Source organism: Ovis canadensis, chromosome 13 (assembly GCF_042477335.2).
Source record: "Ovis canadensis isolate MfBH-ARS-UI-01 breed Bighorn chromosome 13, ARS-UI_OviCan_v2, whole genome shotgun sequence".
NCBI lineage: Eukaryota > Metazoa > Chordata > Mammalia > Artiodactyla > Bovidae > Ovis > Ovis canadensis.
The window spans coordinates 73,015,200-73,035,872 of NC_091257.1; the positions used below are offsets into that span (position 1 = coordinate 73,015,200).

Below are 20,673 nucleotides of genomic sequence, written 5' to 3' on the forward strand. Positions count from 1 at the left end.
AATCTTTCAGTCTTACTTACAGAAATGGAGTCTCGTAATTATAAAGCTCTGGTTTTAAAGGTCAAGGAAACAAAGTCACAAGCCAGCAAACTTCTCAACAACATGACATCAGATTTCAGGTAGTGGCAATTTCATAAAAAAATGGCAGGATAAACTTATCAATCAAGAAACACAAGAGCATTTTGTGGAAAAAGTATTCCATTAAATCTTGAAAGATTTTACCAATATATGCATGGTTTAAAGCATGGTTTAAGTACTTCCTTTCTGTGACCATTCACTCCAAGATCCATGAGAGAAAAGACTATAACAAAACTCTTCCTTTCAGAAAGAGGAAACAACCATTTTCATGAAAGAATGACCTAAGTATTCAGGTCCCAATGACTTTTTAAAAGGTAACAGTGGAAACGCCAAGTGAACTCAAAACTCAATCTTGACCTTACTTATCTTTGTAACTCTAGCAGATCATATCACCCTGCATGTAAAGCGCAGGACATAATTTAAGCGGTATTACTTTTACTTCGCAACTCAACTAGAAAATAAAGATATACACACACACACACACACACACACAACTATAAACCCCCTAGAAGATAACATAAGAAAATCTAGATACCTTGGGTTTGACATGACTTTCCAAAAGATACAACATGGAAGGCACAATCCATGAAAGAAATAGTTAATAAGCTGGACCTCATTAAAATTAAAAAGATTTGTTCTGCAATGGATACTGTTAAGGAGAATGAGAAGACAAACAAGCCAAATACTAGGAGAAAATATCTGCAAAAGACATATTTAATGAAGAATTGTCACCCAAAATATATAAAGAACTCTTAAAATTCAACAATAAGAAAATGAACCACCGAACTTTTTAAAAAATGGGCAAAAGATCTGGACACCTCAGGAAAGATATACAGAAGGAAAATAAGATCTACAGATAGCAAAAAATATACAAATGAAAAGATGCTCAACATATGTCATGAGGAAATTGCCAATTAAGACAACACATGAGATACCAATACACACTTATCAGTGGCCAAAATTTAAAACCCTTACAGCATCAAAGGCTGGCAAGGATGTAGAGCAACAGTTCTCATTCCTCACTGCTGCAAATTCAAACCTCTGGAAGACAGTCTATTTCACACACACATACACACACACACACACACACACTCAATATACTCTCTTACTACACAATCCAGCAATCACACTCCTTGGTATTCACCCATGGGAGCAGAAAACCCACATGCACACAAAAACATGCACACAGGTGTTGACAGCAACTTTATTTATACTGCCCAAACCTGAGAGCACCAAGATGTCCTTCAGTAGGTGAATAAGCTGTGGGACATACAGACCATGGAGTATCATTTCACACTAAGATGAGCTATCAGACCACAAAAATTCAGACGCAGTTGAGTCTTAAATGCACATTACTCAGTTAAAGAAGCCAATCTGAAAAGACTATACCCTACATAACTTCAATTACATAACATTCTGGAAAAGGCAAAACTATGGAGAGAGCAGTTTCCAGGGCTTATGAAGGAATGGAGGGATAAACAGACTGAGTGCAGAGGGTTGTCAGGGCAGTGAAACTCTTCTGTATGATACTACAATGGTGGATAAGTGTTATCACATACCTGTCAGAGCCCACAGATGTACAACAGCAAGGCTGAACCCGGACTTAGACCGTGGACTTTGGGTGACAAGGACATGTCAGTGCAGGTGTATCAGCTGTAACAAATGCACCACTCTGGTGCTGGATGCTGACAGCAGAGAAGGCTGTGCATGCAGGGGCCAGGCACAACTCTGTGCTCAAGTTTGCTGTGAACCTAAAACTGATCTTAAAAAATAAAGCTTTCCACCCTGCCAAACAAAAAGAAGCACCCTCAACATCTCAGATATTAAGTACCACTGATTTTTAACAGACATTATGTAGATATAACTGGATAAAGATAAATGAACAAAGATGCTGTATTTTGCTTTTCCTTTTCTGGAGTTCATGAAAAATTCTGGTGTTGCAAATAAATATTCTTCCTATGTAATATGTCTCCTGATGTAGCTACAATACTTTGAAACTCAAACTGTGTGTTACCAAGAAGTTATATACCAATCTGATATATTATCTATCAGGTCTCAGCTTTCCAGATATAAACTTAGAGTTATTAGTTCCATACCAGTTTTTTTCACACTGCATAAAAAGAGCTATATTATTTTATACTCTTGCAAACACAATTGAGGTACATCATCTCTCTTTTCTTCAACCCTTCCAAAAAACATGTTACCATATTTCACTTCAACTCTGAAAAGATTACCTTCTGGGAAGGTAATAATCTGTCTCCAGAAGCCTAGGACTCATGATGGATTTTGTTAAGACAATGCAATTATGCTTGAGGTTTCAATACAAGAGACTCTGTGTATGGGAAAATATATTAATATGGGGGAAATGGCCACTCTAAAGTAAAAACTGGCTGGATATCTTACAGATGTCTTCAAAACTGATCCTTTGACAGTCTGTTTTCATTAAAGGTGTCCTAATGCTTCCTGCCTTCCCAACCTACCTGCAGTACAACAGCCTTCTCTTTATTCTTGTTTATGTTAGGCTTCCGCTTTCAGAATGTAAACTGCCTGAACAGAAAGACTTTTCTTGTTCACTCCTGATCACAGGTTTCCAGACGTAGCATGGATGCTCAATAAATGTCCTGGAAAATGAGTGAATGGCCATGCCACCCTTCCATCTATTTTATTTTATTATTCTATTTATTTATTTTTACTTTACAATAGTGTGTTGGTTTTGCCATACAAGGCTTTCACTCTTCCTGCACCCTCCCTCCTGGAGGCACCACTAGGCTCCGGGTGAATCAACACTGAGCTAGCTACTGCTCCCTCTGCATGATGAGTCCCCTTTTCATCTTCTGCACAGAATCAACGGACAGCTCACGTGTTCCTTTCCTGATCGCCTCCCACCTGGAGTGAACCTCCACACAATTCAGCACCGGACGTCCAAAGCCTAGAACTGCGGGTACAACACGCATAGTAAAGGGCTCACTAAGCGTGTGCAGTCTGAATGAATACCAGGCTTCCTCAGAGGCAACCCAACTCTGATTCTGACACGTTTCCTGTAAAAGAATGCCTCATCCATAACTTCGCTCTGAAATCATGATATATTTGCACAGACCATACACAGGTTGAAGGGACTATGAATAAAAATGTTTACTTGTGTCAATAAGGCTTTCGTCACTATTATTCTATGATAATTTTTTTTTAAGTTGTCCCTCTAAAAAATGAAAAACAGATTTCATAGTAACAGATATTCAAAGAGGGTAAACTCTTAAATAACCATGAATTCAAGAATAACAACACTGGGAGATTTTTTTTTAATCTATTTTCTTGATTTAATTCTTAGCTCACACATTAATTCAATGTTTTACAAACAAAAATAAAGCTTTGCAATTAATGTGCCTTTACTGGCAGACACTGGATTCCAACATTTCAGCAGAAAGCCTTATTATATATCTCTGATTCTGAAAATACCACAAATAAAAAGAACCTGACACACACAAAAAACTTTCCTAAAGAAATCTTAGAATGCAAAGTGTTCTAAATTAATAGAGCAACCAACCCACCTAATATTCCTGGGAGACAGCCAGCTATTGAGAAGCATCACACCCATTATTATAGCAAGAGAAATCAAAACCCAAGAATATTCACTAGTGATGCCATCAAAGGCACACTAGACGCTGGCTTGACTGAAAAAGACTATACCGCCTCTAAGGCCGCTTATTCAACTCACTAGTTTCCTAGCTCCTCTGGAGCAAGAGGAAATAAAATTCAGTCTCCCATCAACTCCATGGGTGGGAAACTACACCATAAGGCGCCCTACTGTAGTGGAAGAACTCAGGGGATCAAAGTACTATGGAAGCTCAAGAACAAACTCAGGAAAGCTCCCTGCGAAAAATAAAAAGCTGGACAGCAAGGGACAACCGCCTAACAAGTGGAAGGATATCTGGCGCTTACGTTAACAGACAAGCAATTATTCAGAACATATAAAGAACTCTTATTAAGAACAAATGCGTCAAATTCTTAAGAAGGAACTCTACACAACAACTGAAAAGAATGAAGTAGATCTGTATTTTAACAACAGATGGTCTTAAAAACATGTTAAGTGATACAAACAGCATAATACCACATTAGGTAAAACAAGAAAAAAAAACAACGAAATATTTCACACTAAATTCCTCTGAAAAGTAAAAAAGAGAGGAGCATGAATGGGCAGAGGCGGAGGGCAGACATGTCTTCAAATTCTTGGTGAAGTTTATTCATTACAGAAAAAGTTCAAAACAAGTCTAAAAATTATTAACATTTAGTTATTTTGTATTTAGATGTTTATTACATGATCTGTATTTTTCTGTAATTGTTTTTCCACATGAAAAGAGCTATAGTTTATGTAAGATTCAGACAATGTTCTGAGAGAATTTTCTTCTTGCCTAGAATACTCTGTATATATAAAAATACTAGAATCCTGAATGGTGGAGTTTCTTGAAAACCTATACACTCACACACACACAGACATACACATCAATAGCCATTCTTATTTTTATAAAAATCAAATTATTTAAAACATGTTTAGAGTAGCAGTGGTCTCAATTCAAGACAAAAACCCAAACCCCAAATTCTTACAAAATCTATTGTGAAAACCTTGAAGACTATAATAAGCCTTTATACAACTAGAAGTAAGACTAGAAGCCTTTACACACCTAGAGATAAATTCTATGACTACTTTCGTTAATGCAACACCTCTTTTTTAAACAGAAAAATGGCAGAATGTTTATATAAGAGCTGAAGTTTTGTACATTCCATCAATACACAGCACTAAGACAGATTATGGTACACCAGTGAAGATTATTTTAAGGGGATGGCACACCTGTCTAGTGTGAATTTTACATCAGTTCTAAAAAGATCTTAGACTCAATTTTTTTTCAATGCAGAATCTTTTGTCCCACTAACAAAACATCTAGTAATTTTTCTCTATTTAGAAGATCAAAATTTGTGATTTAGAGAGATCAGGAAAATAAACAAAAAGGTAAGCAATACTCTACCGAATTAAAACTCTACTTAAATATGAGGGGCAAAACATGACATTTTTTTCACACAAAGCAGGAAGAAATCAAGACAGAATTATGCCCAAATGAGAGAGACATGCGTGATTAGAGAGCAAGGGGTCCCAATTTCTCCCGGTCATGGTTGTGGCTGTTAACTTGACTGAGTTATAAATTAACAGCTCAAGTCAAGTGCTGAGAGTCAGTATCAGCAGAAGTACAAATTTCCCCAAAATGCTCAACCTTTAATGGAGATGAGAGACAGCATACAAACAGCCGCCACACCAAAATCAACACATCCCAATTCACAGCAGACACACAGAGGAGAGAAGCAAACACACACTTAGCATTCTGCACCTCTATGGTCCAACGTGAATTTTCAATTTGTGAACAATGAGAAACAGCAGAATTCGGTTTATCAGTTAGTATGTAATCTGCTTTGGTTTCCTTTTCAACAGAGAATCTAAGTGGCTATACCAGTGAAAAGAGATTATCAACCAGGTCAGCAGCTTCTTAAACAAATTCAACAAGAGGCCAGGGAAAAAGGCTGTGAGACTTAGATGAAAAATATCTTCTATTTTCCTCCTCTGCCTTTGGAAATCATATTCATTCTTCAAAGTTTTGCTCAAATGCGTTCTCTTTTGAAAAGGCTTACCTAATCTCTCAGTTGGAAAAATTATTCCTTCCTATACTGTGGTCTAACAATAAGCTGATGATGACCAAATTTATATCCTGACCCTCTCCTCTGGTGTCCACTTGTGGCTGTAATAAGCATCTTAAGTTTATCATGGCCAAACAGCAGAGCCCCATTCCCTTCACCCAAACACACTGCTTCCCATCTCAGGAAAAAGAAACCACCATTCACCAAAAAGCCTGGGCCAAAAGCAGTTACCTTACTTCCCCTCCCATTCCACATTTAATCCTTCAGCCAGCTCTACCTTCAAAAGAGATTTGGAATCTGAGCACTTCTCATCCCATTCTCTGCACTGCCACCATGCTGGTCCAAGCCACAGTCTGGGTTAGGGATACCTTATGGATGATGCATGTGTGGACAGATTATCAGGTAAATGTGTGGAGGGTGGATGGGCGGATGGATAATGGATAAGTGTAGCAGCCTCATGGCTTCCACACACCACCAACCACACATCTAAATAACCTACTTTCCCCACACCAGCCATGGTCTTTTAAAAAGACTCCTGCTCAGAATCCTCCATGGTTTTCCAGCTCAGAACAAAATCCAAAGTCCCTCCCATGGCCAGCCTGTCTACCGGGAAGGTGTCTCCTTCCCCTCTGAGCTCCTCTGCAGGCATAGTGTCTCTGCTGCTCCTTGAACATATCAAGCTTATCGCCACCCTAGGGCCTTGCACTTGTCCTTTCTTCTCTCTTGAACGTTCTTCCCCCCAAATGTGTGCACAGCTTGCAGACTCATTTTACACAGGTCTTGGTTCCAATACTGTATTGCCTTCTCAGAAACTTGGCCTTCTCCAATTGCCCTCTTTATAACAGAACCCACTTCCAAACCCCTTTAAACTTCATCCACCATCCTCTCAACTTCATTTAGCACCTACCATTATCTCAAAGTATATTCTACATATTTCCCATTTTCTTATTTAGTGCCCATCTCCACTAAGAGAAGATGAGTTCCATAAGGCAAAGGTCTTGTCAGTTCTTTCATCTCAGTCTCTCAAGCATCCAGAACAATATTCAGCACAGTGCAGGCATTCAATAAAGTAGCTGAGGACTGCACAGGCCAGGTACTGTGCTAGACCCTCAAGCTCAGCGGCAACACTGCTCTCCTGCCCAGAACCCTGAAGAGGCCGAGCCAATACACTTGGACAGCCGTCCCAGGACCCAACCAGAACTAACGAACAGGAATCTCTGGGACTGAGGCTCCGGAATGATATATCTTGAAAAAAGAAAAAAATCAAACAATAGTGACGTCAGTTAACACTTAACAGGTCTATTCTAAGCACTTCATATGCACCAACTCACTTAATCCTTCTAACATACCCAGAAGTGAAGAATTCGAGGCATGGAGACATTAAACATTTTATCCTAGATTTTCAGGTGGCAGATCCAGCAGTCACATCCAGGCAGTCTGGCCCCAGAATGCACACTCTCAACTGCTGTGTTGTACTCGACCTCTCACTGCACAGAAGACCATGTGGAAGTTAACACATAAAGTGTTGTGTAAACACAGGAGGGTGTGGAGGGCGGGGAGCTGAACACCAAGGGGAAATCCCAGAGTTTGGAAAGATGAAGGAACACACTTTCTGAGTTGAAGGAAAAGTGTTGGTGTGAGTACAGTGTGGTGTGATCAAAGCACATGGGGGCCTTGAGAAAGGAGGCCACATGGCTACAGCAGAAGGGGTCTGAGCGAAGGGAGTGAAAGGAGAAATGGGGCGAGGGGCAATCCCATCTGCTGTGCTTTTAACACCTTATAGTTTCAAAATAAGCTGTAAAACTTCATACCTATACAAGTCTGGCAATGGGCTCTACAGGAGAAAATGAAAGGAAGAAAATCAAAAGTGTCTCTAGGAATGCAGGTGTGATGAAGGAAAATGGGCTTCCCTCTTCTCTTCATGGGCTCTAAACAGTATCCACTGCCTCTGCCAGCCTCTGGGGGAACCCAGATGTAAGTAAGATGAGACGTACTCACACAAGTCTGTGTGTGTCTGAGTGTTTGAACATTTCAGGTGTTTAAAATGGAGAATAAAAGCTAAGACTGTTTTAAAAATAAAAAAAGCATGGCCCAGTTTGAAAGCCTGTGACGCTGGCCTAAGAATTCTCAACACTAACCTGTAGGGTTGAGGGACCCAACAAACGTTTTCAAGTTTAGAAAAATAACTCTGACAAGTGTACGCAGGGTGGCCTGAAGGGGCGGGGAAGGAGAGAGTATATTAGAGCCAGAGGGGCACATGGGGCAATAATCCTACACTCAGGATACGGCAGTGAGGAGAAGCGGAAGCAAAGGGGTACAGGAGACACTGCTGATGACAGTGACTGATGAGATGGGAGTGGGATGGGAAGAGGGGGCAGTGAAAGACTGGTTTAGGGTTCCTGGCTTACCTACGTGGGTTCAGGGGCCACTCCCAAGACAGGGAAGGCACATTTGAGAGTGTAAGTCAGGAACGCAGCGTGGAATACAGCGAGTCCTGATGTACTTTCATGACAACCAACAGGCAGGAATGTCCAGCAGGCAGAAAGCCTCGAGACCAAGATATGCTTGGAGATATAGATTTGGAAGTTTTCTGTGTAGCAGTGAGAGTTGAAAGGACTGTGAATGCGATAACACACAAAGAATGCTTAAATGGAGAAGATGGAGAACAGAAGCTTGGGAAATGTCAGCATCCAGTAACCATGATCAAGGGCTAGGGAGTTCACCAGAAAAGTCAAAGGGGAAAGTCGCAAAGAGAAAATGGGTGAATTGCAAAGGGCTTCAGTGGAATGTAAGGTACGAGAACTGAAAGGAAACTAGATGTAAACCACTCACTGAGATTCACTGCTTCCAAAAATTAGCTGTGACGTAAGACTGGGCATCTGCTTAAGCGGGGGAAGATCTGGAGGAAGGTCGTTTCTTTTCAGGAAGGGGAAACTTAAGCATGTTTGTAGGCCCTGGGAAAGCATCAAGTAGAACAGAAATCTGAGGCACCAGGAGGAGGCTGACTAATGGAGCAAGACACCACAGGGATGGAAAAGGAATGGAGCAAAGCACACTACATGAGAGGTGGTGCTGAGTCTCTGAAACAGGAGGGGAGGATGGTGGAAACATACATCTGTAGAAGAGAAAGAAGTGACCAACCCTAGGTAGAATATCTTAATACTGAATGCCAGCTGCACACAGCAGGCCTTGTTGATGGGTTCCACCATTCCTTTCCACAGAAAGCTGTCTTTTGTTTTCCCTCTTTACCTTTCTCGACACTCTCAGACCTAGACACCGACTCCCTGGAACGTGCCAAGCACCGTGCATCGTGCTGAGCACTGGGATCAGGGGTAAAGAAAACCATCCAAAAGGGCAAAGGCATTGCTGGTTAGTGGGGAAGGAAAGCAAGTAACCAAACACAGCTGACTGTGCCAAGTGCAGGGGCACAGGCATGGTGCGTGTGGACAGTGTCAGGAAAACGACCACAAAGACGCGGAGGAGGGAGCAGTGGGACAGGAGGAGAGGTGAACGCAGCTCTGGGACTGGGGGAACCAAAGGCCAAAATGCAAGCACGAGGCAGTTGACGCCGGGGAGATCAAGGGCACAAACGACTTCCCAGGTGTCATTAGAGAATGCAAATTTTATTCTTTTGGCAATGGGCATACAAAAATTTAAGATTTTTAAGAAAACAAGAGAGAAGCTGAGATTGGCCCATCTCAAAGTGCCATCAGTACAGAGACAAGCATAAGGACTGGGACAGGAAGACCAGGTAAGAAACAATTACAGTCATCCACGGGAAAAGGAGGCAGTCACGGAGGGGACAAGAAAGAAAGGGCAGACCTGAACACCGGGCTTTCAGAGTGTGAGCTGCTTAACTGTGTGCATGTGGGCACCATTCCAGAAGGTGTGTGTCAGAAAACGCGGTCCAAAGGAAAAAGGGAAAGGGAGTGGGGAAGAAGACATTTTGGGGCGTGCGGCAAGTAAAGTGCCTGCAGCCCACATCTGAGCTTGGGTCAGTCCTAGGATCATTCTAAATGCTAGAAGAACCCAAGGGAACTGGCAGAGGAGACAGGGAGACTGGGCGGGGGCTGAGAGAAGGAGAGAAGAGGAACAAGAGCCGGGAAGGGAAACCTGTGCCCCTCAGCACCATCCTCAGGGCTCCTTAAGGAGCAGGCCTAAACGGCCAAAGGAGGGGGAGACAGCCAAAAGGTGGTGCTGGTGCGGGAGGAGGTGAAGGGGAGAGCATTGGGTCCCACGCCGTCACAGATGCCAAATGCTCCAGAGAGTACTGTACATGTGAGGTAAATAATATAAAATAACGGATGAAGTAACAAGGCAGTGAAGTTCCCAGGTCATGGCTCAGGAGTGAAGCTTGCTGGCATATACACTCCATCTGGAAGGAAGGAATGAGGAGAGCAAGCCCCCCCGCGAACCTGAGAACGCAGTTAACTCCTGTCTGAAAGTGGACAGGGAAATATTCAGATGTTTACTGAAGAGGACTAATTGCCAAAGTTGGGCATGTATGCCTAGAGTTAGGCATGTAAAAGAAAATAAAAAATAAAAAAATCTTATTATGAAGGGCACTGAAAGTATAACTCATTAAAAAAAAAATTTTTTTTTTAAGGAATAAAATAAAGAGACCCAGGTAAACTGACTGAGTTTTCTCTGGACTGCTCCAGATGACCTCTCCCATCTTTTTCATTTCTGTCATTCTCTGGGCAAGATGGGAGGTTAACCAGGCAGGCACAGTAAACTGTCTCCTCCCTGCACCCAAACTACATGAGAAGTTCTGAATGACTGGATTCTCCAAGGAGTGATTCAGGACTTTGCTTTGTTCAATTAGTAAAGCAGTGTCTGACTTTTAAAAGGTCAAAAAGCATGAATTTGGATTTTCAGAGCAGTCCATCAAGATACATTAATATGCCAACAAATCAATTCAACCAAGAGAATGAGAATTCAAATAAGCCTCCACAAGGACAAACCTTTGGTTTTTCAGCAAATCCTTCTTTTTATTCTTTACGTATGTGTCTATTTCAAATGGTCAAGCAAAACACTGAAAAGATGACCTAGTCCAGGACTGTATCCCTTCTTTGGGGTTGCTATTAAATAGCAGAAGACAAGAACATACCCCATAGTTACCACCGGGGAAAACTACAGAAACAAAACCTATGGGGCCTGCAGTCTACAGCACGGAAGCCACCATAAATGAAGCACAAGGAGCAGGGGCCATAAACACGCACATGGTGCCCGGTTTGTACAGTTTGAGGTGATGCAGAAAACACTGGAGCTGGATAAGAGTACCCAAGAATGCTCAGGAAAAGTTACTAGAATACAGTGAGCTTTTCAACAGGAACAAGAGGGCTCATTAATTAAAGATCTGACAGCCCACTAGTGCAAAGCACTGGTCTGTACTAAGAGAAATACAAACCCCAGTTTCTGCCCTCAGGGGGCTTTCCATCTTTCTTCTTCAACTAAAACAAATTTCAATAGCATGTTCTCAAGACTGGAGCTGGAAGGAACTCCAAGCGGTCTTGGGGTCAAGCTTCCTCATCCAACAGGAAAAGGGATCAAAGCTGGGCAGGGAGTGACAGGGAGGGCAGGAACACAAGCCGCCCTTTGTAATACAAAGCACACAAGCTTCAGGGGCTGAAAGCCGGAGGTGCAAGTTCTGCATTCCGCCAAGTGCCAGTCCAGTTCCTCTCATCTCTGAAACGCAGAGCATGATAATCCTGGCTGTTTTCCTAGATCTGAAGTGCTGGTGATGGGGCTTGGAACATTTAGGACTCTAAAGGTTGGAGAGTGCTCAGACTGTGCAGAAGCACAGAAAACTGACCCAGGTACCCTTCCTTTCTATCCCTTTCCCCCATTATACTATAAATGTTGAGTGATGTAATTAAATGGTAAAACAGTACCCAATCAGCCTGCATTGTTTGTGATGACAAGCACTGAGGCAACAGGACATGTGAGGAATGATGGTAGAAGGGAAAGTATAGTGATAATAGCAGCACATAATTTTCAACATTAATACAAAAATGACACAATCAGAAGTCACTGAGTTAGGATGAAAAGTTATTAGGGGAAACAGAATTGGTACAATTATTTTTTTTAATCAGTCACTCTAACACTCCAGAACACTGCACTTTACGGAAGCAGTGACAGGGAAGCCATTACTAGATTACAATGACAATTAAGCCATTACTAGATTACAATGACAATTTCCTTCATTTTTATACTTCATTTGTCTTTCAGTGCTCTTTCTCAATTCCCTGTGTCCCATTTCTAGTCCTCCTTTCATCTTCCTAACAACATAATAAATAAGATAAAGTCCTGGGCCTTCCTCCTGGGTCACAGGCCCACTAACTTTTTAAAAGGAGCAACATAGTCAATGTAATGATAAAGAACAGGGGCTCTGCAGTCAGAAAGATCTTGCTTCAAATCCACATCTAATTCAGGTTACAAACCTGAGAATCGTAACTATCTACTTCCTAGTCCTGTTTTAAGAATAAATGAGCACTTACTTATAAGAGGCTAGACACTTTAGGGCCAGGACGCCTCTCCAGCCCTCACCCCAGGGCCTGGCCCACAGGAAGCTTTTGGGATGTGGCAACCAGACCAACCCTGAATCCCAACCACGTTATACTCCATCAGACAAGAGGGGGCCCTCTGTCCGTGAAGAACACCTCAAAGCCTGGGCTGTGGAAAAAGAAGAAACTCCAAACATTCCCAACTGGACAATCGTCTACTATGCACACAATCACCACACCCCTGCACATCTCATGATTCCTATGAGTGGCTGTCATCATTGAAGGAAGGAAGAATTCCCAAAGTATACCCCCTACAGAATGGAAGAGCACCTTCTAATATTCACTGTGAGTCAGTCTCTTGCAGCGTTTGAGAAATCGCTAGTCATCTTAGCCCCACCTGTAAGCTTTACGGTAGCACCAATGAAGGTCATATTTCAGACATTCTTATCTCTTTTTATTATGTGCATAATATCATATATAGTATTATAGTATAGTAAAACATAAATCTTTCATGTTGTTAGTCACTAAGTCGTGTCCGACTCTTTCGCAACTCCGTGGACTGCAGCCTGCCAAGCTTCTTTGTCCATGGGATTTCCCAAGCAAGAATACCAGAGTGGGTTGCCACATCCCCCTCCAGTGACATTCCTATTCCTAATAAACACCCTTTTGAACTCTAAATTCCCACTTTACAGATCTTCAAAAACCTGTGATATCTCTACCTCACACAAGTTTCATCCTATCTTCCAAAGACTCCAGAGCAGATTTGCAGATTACTTGAAAGTTAGTGTGTTCTAAACATACAAAATCATTAAACACCAACAGTTTCTGTTACAAAAAAGAAAAAAATAAAATTCACAAGGTAAATCAAAGAATGCTTTGGAGTCATCTGTAAGACTTTTTAAAAGAAGTAAGAAATTCCTTCTAAAAATTCCACAAATAGTAACTCTTAATTAACTAATATTCTTAAGAAATTATCCTGACAGCTACTAAGACATCCATAATGGTTAAAAATTCTCTGCCTTCCTTCCCCGCAAAACGAAACCTTGTTCATGAGTTCCTTCCAGAGATGATGTGAAAGAAATGGGCTTTGCCGCTACACACCTGGGCTAAATCCCTGCACCACTTTTTACCCAGTGGCCCCATCCAGGGGCACGCCTCCTGATCACTGAGTAACTCGTATCACAGAACTGTGCTACAGATTAAACAACAAGATGAAGAACCTAAAGCCTTTACCATTGTCCCCAGGCTTTGTGGACCACCTTCTGGAAATCAAGCGTTTCTCTTCTAGAAACATTCATTCTTCCCTTCCCTTTCCTTTCATATTGCATAACGGGTGGGAGCATCACTACGGCCACTGCTTTAAATTCCAGACCCAAGTAACTGCGGGGGAGTGGTGGTGTCAGTCTAGCACTTAGCCCCTTACAAATATGCCCTCTGTTCCGAGCTCAGCCAGTTTTCTGCTCCTCTCCACTCTCTGAGCATCCTTTAAAGACAGCCCAAGGAACTTGGTTCCTAAAGGTTATAAGCAATTCAAACCTAGATAAATGGCCCCAGGGGGCCATTATACTGTCTTAAAGTGGTTCAGATGGCAAAGAATCTGCCTGCAATGCAGGAGACCTGGGTTCAAACCCTGAGTGGGAAAGTTCCCTTGGAGAAAGGAACTGCTACCCATTGCAGTATTCTTGTCTGGAGAACTCCATGGACAGGAGGAGCCTGGTGGGCAACAGTCCATGGGGTCGGACAAAGAGTCAGAAACGACTGAGCGACTAACACACAAAAAGCACAATCCAAAACACACAACAGCCTCAACCTCACTCTCCTCCAAAACATATATTTCCCCAACCCCCTCCCAGACAGGTTAGGGCTGAAGGACCTCATTGAAATGCCAACTGTATACTAATTCAAGCACATCAGCTATCTGAGTGAAGGTGTGCCCACATGGGCCTGCACACAAACGCACAGGCACAAACACACACACAACCAGAAGAAGCCTGATTAAGACACTACTTGACAGATGAAAAGAACTGCTAACCTACTCGTCAGAAAGTAATAATAACCCTTCTGAAAGGATAAAGGAAACCTCTAGGAAAGTATTTCTATACCTTTAGAGTTTTGTGCCATCAATGCTAAAATATTATTAAAAGAAAGCACTATTTTCTCAAGGATATTTTTTTCCCCCATGCCAGGGGCAGGGGGCCAGAGGCGGGGAGAGGGGGGATCCAAAAGCACATTAAGGCATTGTTTCTAGACATCAACAGCTTTTGTTAAAACAACAGTTTAACATTTTGAAAAAACAGATATTCTAGAGATACTATTTTGACACACTGGCATTTTAAAAAATAATCTTAAATTGACTGTTGAGTTCAGTAATTTCGCTTGCATAATGAAGCTCTTTAAACAACTCATGTTTTTGGAAAGCCAACAGCCTAAGTCTGTCAGGTAAAAACTTCAAAGAATGAGCCGATCCAGCAGGCAAGGGCCAAAGCAATCCTGGATTTGCTATGCCGATGACAGCCTGAGAGGGGCCTAAAACGACAGAAAATGAGGGCACAAGCCCGCAAACCATAATGCAACTTTGTTTCTAACACAATCCCAGTGCAAAATAACTGCAGAAGACTTTTATTTTACTAAAGACATTCGATGGCAACCTTGTCTTGACTAGTGGAAGTCAGCACTCTTTTTGTTCCTCTTTCTTGTGCTGAAAGCTGTGCTCATTTGTTTCAAATCATGGTCATCCTTCAGACGGCAAATTCTTCAAATACAAATGGGAGATCTATGAAGCAATCTTGGAAATAATGCCTTATGTAAAAATTCAAGTTTCAGGTTCTAAAAATCAAGCCTAAGGGCCATGTGTGAGCATAACCAATATAGTTTATTCCCCTGATTCCTCCCCTAATTTTCAGCTACTTAGTGGTAATATTGCTGGGTCAAAGTTCTCATATTTTGCCTTCAGCACTGGAAGGAAAGATGCTATATAATTTTAATAAATAAAAGTGTTAATAATGTTTAAGAGTTCATTTCTTTAATAAGCATCAATTCAGACTAATTATTTCAACAAATCTACACTTGCATGCAGACCTACCAGGTAATTATCAAGATAATCGTGTTCACATTACAAGCACACACAACAAGGAACTATCACCATTTTCCAAATATAAGCACACAGCCAAGAACTATCCATTTTTCCCTCAAGGAGTTAACTGTAAAGAAAAGAATAAGTGAGTAAAAATAAGTTAATGTCTAGTTCACATTTTTCTCCCAGGAACAAAAGTTTAGGAGTTAATAACACAATCTATGAAGACTTAAGTTTGACTAAAGGTTGGTAAGTTTAATGCCACTTGCTTCTGATGAGCAAGCTGGTTAATAATTAAATAAATGAACATAATCTATTCAGGATGGATTTAAACCACAACCATAAAGAATCTTAAGCACACTGCTGACATTTTGTTGTGCTGTAAAACACAGTCTGCTCTATGTGATCATGAAATGTTAAGGAAAGCAGGGCTATGCTAAAACTAAAGAATTAATGCTGTAATTAGCATCTGAAAGATAATTACTGCATAGAACAGACTATATCTACACCGTTTTCTATTTTTTAGCTTCCTAAACAATCTTCAGCTACAAGTTAACTAAAGAGGGTGAACTAAAGATTCTAAGCACTTTCCTCAGACAAAGAGAGGTCCCTAACCCACTGACCCAAGCTCCTCTTTCCTCCGCAAAGTGGTAATCAACCACAACAATCCAGTGGTGCTACCCCACCTGTTATCCATACTGACCAACAGGACTACCTGAGGTTTCCTGAAGGTCACTGGTTCAGTCGCAGAATCAAGCAAAGGTAAATGGGTCCACAGTGGATTTAAACCTTAACTAACCAGCTCCTGAGGACAGTCAACAGACCATTCTCACGTGACAGTATCATGAGATGGAGGAGGACGCTAGAGTATGAAGAAAGAGGAAGAGTCCTGGGCAATGACCAAGAAAATACACAACATACTACTTAACTATGGATGAATCAATGGAAGGGGAGGGAGAGGAGAAAGAAAAGAGATATGAAATGCCCTTAAAGTTGACTCTTTCAGAAAACTCTCATTGAGCTGGGCAACAACTGGAACCTCAGAGAGAAAGTAAATTAGGATTTGGCCTTGAAGGAAGAACAACAGAAAAGAATAACAATGCAAAGCACACTTTTCACAGGTTTTAAAAGCCTTTAACTCTTTTCAGAAGGGTGACTCCAATCCAAAGAGATCCTACTGTTCCACCATGGCAAGTATCATGGCACCGTGCTTCTTTTGGGAGGCCAGGAGGCCTTCTCCTTCTGACACTTAACCACGATGCAGATCAGCACTTTCTTTAAGACTGAACAAGGTCCTGTAAGGCTGTGTCCTCTTTTCTTCTGTAACATTCTTAACTTCAACATAATCACACAAAATTTCCAAGATGAAAAATATACAACTCTATACCATCTCGCCGCTGCTGCTAAGTCGCTTCAGTCGTGTCCGACTCTGTGGGACCCCATAGATGGCAGCCCACCAGGCTCCCTGGTCCCTGGGATTCTCCAGGCAAGAACACTGGAGTGGGTTGCCATTTCCTTCTCCAATCCATGAAAGTGACAAGTGAAAATGAAGTCTCCCAGTTGTGTCTGACTCCTAGCGACCCCATGGACTGCAGCCTACCAGGCTCCTCCATCCATGGGATTTTCCAGGCAAGAGTACTGGAGTGGGGTGCCATCGCCTTCTCTGCTATACCATCCTAGGCTACGCTTAAAAGATGACTAGTTCTTCTCTAGATGACAGACATTTAAATTATATCTTCTTATGTAAAGTTAGCTTAGAAGTTTAATTCATCTAAGTGAACTGTCCGAAGTCAAAATCATCATTCCAAGTAATCTGGAAGATACTAGTTAAATGAGCCAGTTCTCATCCTGAAATGAATGCTCTCTATACAGCAAAACAGGGTATTGAACCTCATTTCATGATTTTAGTGCTCAGTTTAAAACAAACCCACAAACAAATAATGAAAGTGCTTTACTGAAGACTGCATATGCCTCTTCTGAAGCCACAAGCAATAGCCCTCAACAATCTGATACCAGGACTTTCCTGGATCACTTCCCCAGGCAACATATCCAGCGACTTTGGCCATCATTACTCTGGCCAACCCTAGGCTGAGAGATCACTCTTCAGCCACACCGTTCAGGTAAAGAAATTGAAACGATGAAACCAGTTGTGTAAAACACAACCAATCTCTGTACAATACTGCAGATTTACGAAGCAGCTGAACAGCCATAATCTCAACCAAACTTTCTATAGGAAGCAAGATAGATATGAGCGCCACTCCCATGGAGAAAAGAGTAATCCTAGGTTTTGGAGAGCAAAGTGGTCAGCCTAAGCTCAAACATCATTAAGCAAAAGAACTGGAACAAGAACTGAGGAGAGTGTATGTACAAGAGTGGGGTTAAGGCTGCAGGGAGAGGTGGGGTCAATCAGGGAGAACTAGCTGAGGAGACACAACACAATCTGCACTTGGACACAGGCTGTATCTGTTCACAAAGGCCTTGGAAGATATGACTCCTGTCAACCAGCCAGCCTCACAGACTGTTGCCTCGTGACCCCAACAAAGGCTCTGTGCCCTAGTCATTCAGATATACTAATGGCATCCCAAAGGAGCCCAATAGTCTCAGCCTTTGTGCCTCTGTACCTGCAACTTCCTCCAACTGACACACTCCCCACTCCTTTCTCCCTTTCACCCACTTCCATCTGACCTTTGAACTCAGGTCAAATGATACCTTCTTTGGGTGTTGATCTTGGAGCAATCTGGATTGCCTTGTATCACAGCACTGTTCTGGCTGATTCTGTTGTTAGCTATCTTGCCAAGACCTAAGCTCTGGTGTGGGGGGTTGAGGGAGAATGGGGGCATCTATGTGATGTGATTCATCTTTTCCTGTTACCTGTCACAGGGAGCAGGCAATGGGTAAATGCCTGTGGACTCACAGAATGGACCTGCCAACTTCCGGGAGGAGTTAAGCCAGGCTTCCAAGGTAGAGAATTTCAGACAACTCAAGTGGAAACCATCACCTTCCACATTCACTTGAGTTACCAGATTCCTCTCTCAGCCTGGCTCCTCTAGAAGGCCTGACCTTAAAGTACTGCCATGGAATTATAATCCACGTCACGGTTTTGTGGTCTGTGTTTGTTTGAACTGGAAAACCTTCCACTGTTTATACATTTGGAATCACTTCCAAATGTGACAACCTGAGATTGTTAACCTGGGAGGCAAAATGACAGCCACCACAGTGGAAGAATGCCCAGGGATCAAGAAAGCATAACTGTTAAAAGAGCGTGAGCTCTGGAATCTGGGTCCCAATGTGCCATTTGCCAACTGGGTGACTCTGGGTAAATTACCCACACTACCTCCTGCCTTAAAGTGGGGTGTGTGTAGCCAGCAGGCATAGCAATGCCCCAAACATCTACTGAGGAGCTACTCTGGGCCAATGGAAACCATGCTTGCATCATGCCAGCCCTCCTGAAATACTCTGGAGTACAGGCTTGCCAACCTTCACTAGAAGCTAATCTTTAAGAAAGCAAGGGTCTTGTCTGTCTTGTCCACTCACCCCTCTCAAGTGCCAATCAAATGTCTGCCACACAGTCACTCAGTACATTTGGAAAGAAGGAATGGTCAAATCAGATGAAGACCTTCTTGTCCCCTAGCACTGTGTTTTGGTGAAGAAAGTAGGGAATAATAACTAAAGATGAAGGCACACATTACAAGGGGCTTGGGCTCGCCACAAACATATAGGTGGCCCCCTGGGCTTCCTCGGACTCCAGTTCCAGGCTCTTCTGGGTGGGGAGGGGGAAGATCTGACAGCCCTTCCCCCACCCCCTTCCCACGGCTGCACAGCTATGAGCCACAGGCACAAGAAAGGCAGAAGAAGGAAAGTTGAGTCCAGTCCCGTTGAAACTTCTGAGGAGGTTTCTATCATTCACTTACTCAACAGGTGCTTATCAGGGACCTAAGGTGTGCGGGGGATAAAGCGGAGACGTGACCAGGTCCTGTCCTCATGGAGCTTCCCTCCCAATGTGGAGGAGACACAGTACTCGTGTGTAAAGTGGTCCTCGTACGCAGGACTAAGTTGCCAAGCTGCCAGGAGTGATGCTACAGGGGCGGCCGCAGGTGTCCTGGGCGGGGTGGCGGGGTGGCGGGGTGGCGGGTCGGCCCGGGCCTCCCGGGGAGGCGACCTCTGACCTAGGACCTGAGCCTTCCGGGGACAGGCGGTCGCCGGGGCCCACACTCTGGGCGAAGGCCGCAGACCGGAGAGAAGGGTCATAGCGGCAACTGTGCGAGTGTCTGGAGGGCGAGGCGCGGGAGGCTGTGGAGGAGCAGGCCCTGGACTCCCGCACCCGACCCTCGGGGCCGGGGAGGGGGCGCAGGCGGACTCGCCGTCGGACGGGGGCGGGGCGGGGGCTGCGGCCGGGGGGCCGACGTCACCACCGCGCCGCCGGGCCCTCCGGAGCGCGGGAGGGAGCGCGGGGCGGCAGGCCCGGCCCGCGGCCGAAGATGGCGGGCCTCCGGGCTTACCTCGGAATTTGAGCTCGTGCTGCGGCTCGAGGCTCAGGACCTGCTCCACCTTCGCCATGTTCCTCGGCGGCGGGGCAGCTCGGGCGGGGAGACCCCTGAGAGGTCACCTGGGGCGGGACGCGTGAATGCTGCGCCCCCTTTAAATTTGGAAAGGGGGGTCCTGCCGGGGCGCGGGCGGGGGTCGCCTATGGGTTGCGCGCGGGGGGGGGGGGTGGTGACGGCCTACGCGGTGCAGGCGCAGGGGCGGAGGGCGAGGGTGAGGCCGCGGTGCCCAGCGAGCGTACGACACGCACGCACGCACGGACGCGCCGACGCACGCACGCACACACGCAGCAGGCCGGCCGCCTTAACCCGGCGCGCGCTCGGGAACGGCGGGGAGCAGAGCGCGCGAGCCCCTGCCGAGCAGTGCGCAGGCGCGGCGGTGGCCGTGGGGGCGGGGCTGCCGGGAGGCAGGGGGCGGGGCGTCGCGCAAGTCCGGGGGAGGGGCGGGTCCGGGACACCCAGAATTGAGGACCATCATCCTGAAGATTATTTATTTAGGCAGGGCGCATGGGAGGCAGATTTTGTGTTAAGTGCTTTAGTCAATAATTAATAAAAATGAACTTCCACTTCTCCTTGCTAATGTGCCAGGCACTTAGAGATTTTGAATAATAATGAAAGTATGATTTATTCTTATTATAAACATGATGTTTGTGAGTGAATGATGTGTGTTAGACACGGTGACTTGTGGTAAGCAATAAATATAAATTTAGTAAGCTACCAATTATTGCTTGCTTATTTTGTGCCACTCTGCTGAACGCTTCACATAACAACAGCATCGATTATAATAAATAAAAGC

At 43.8% G+C, this 20,673-nt stretch overlaps 1 protein-coding gene across 1 annotated transcript in view; it reads right to left on the bottom strand.

Annotated features, from left to right (window-relative positions):
• VAPB (VAMP associated protein B and C) overlaps window positions 1-20,258 on the bottom strand; it is a 47,285-nt gene extending 27,027 nt beyond the window's left edge. The window contains exon 1 of the mRNA XM_069548221.1: window positions 19,836-20,258. Coding sequence (XP_069404322.1) covers window positions 19,836-19,893 — 58 coding nt within the window. The 5' untranslated portion in view covers window positions 19,894-20,258. The remainder of the gene's footprint in view (window positions 1-19,835) is intronic.
• Between the last annotated feature and the right edge of the window lie 415 nt (window positions 20,259-20,673).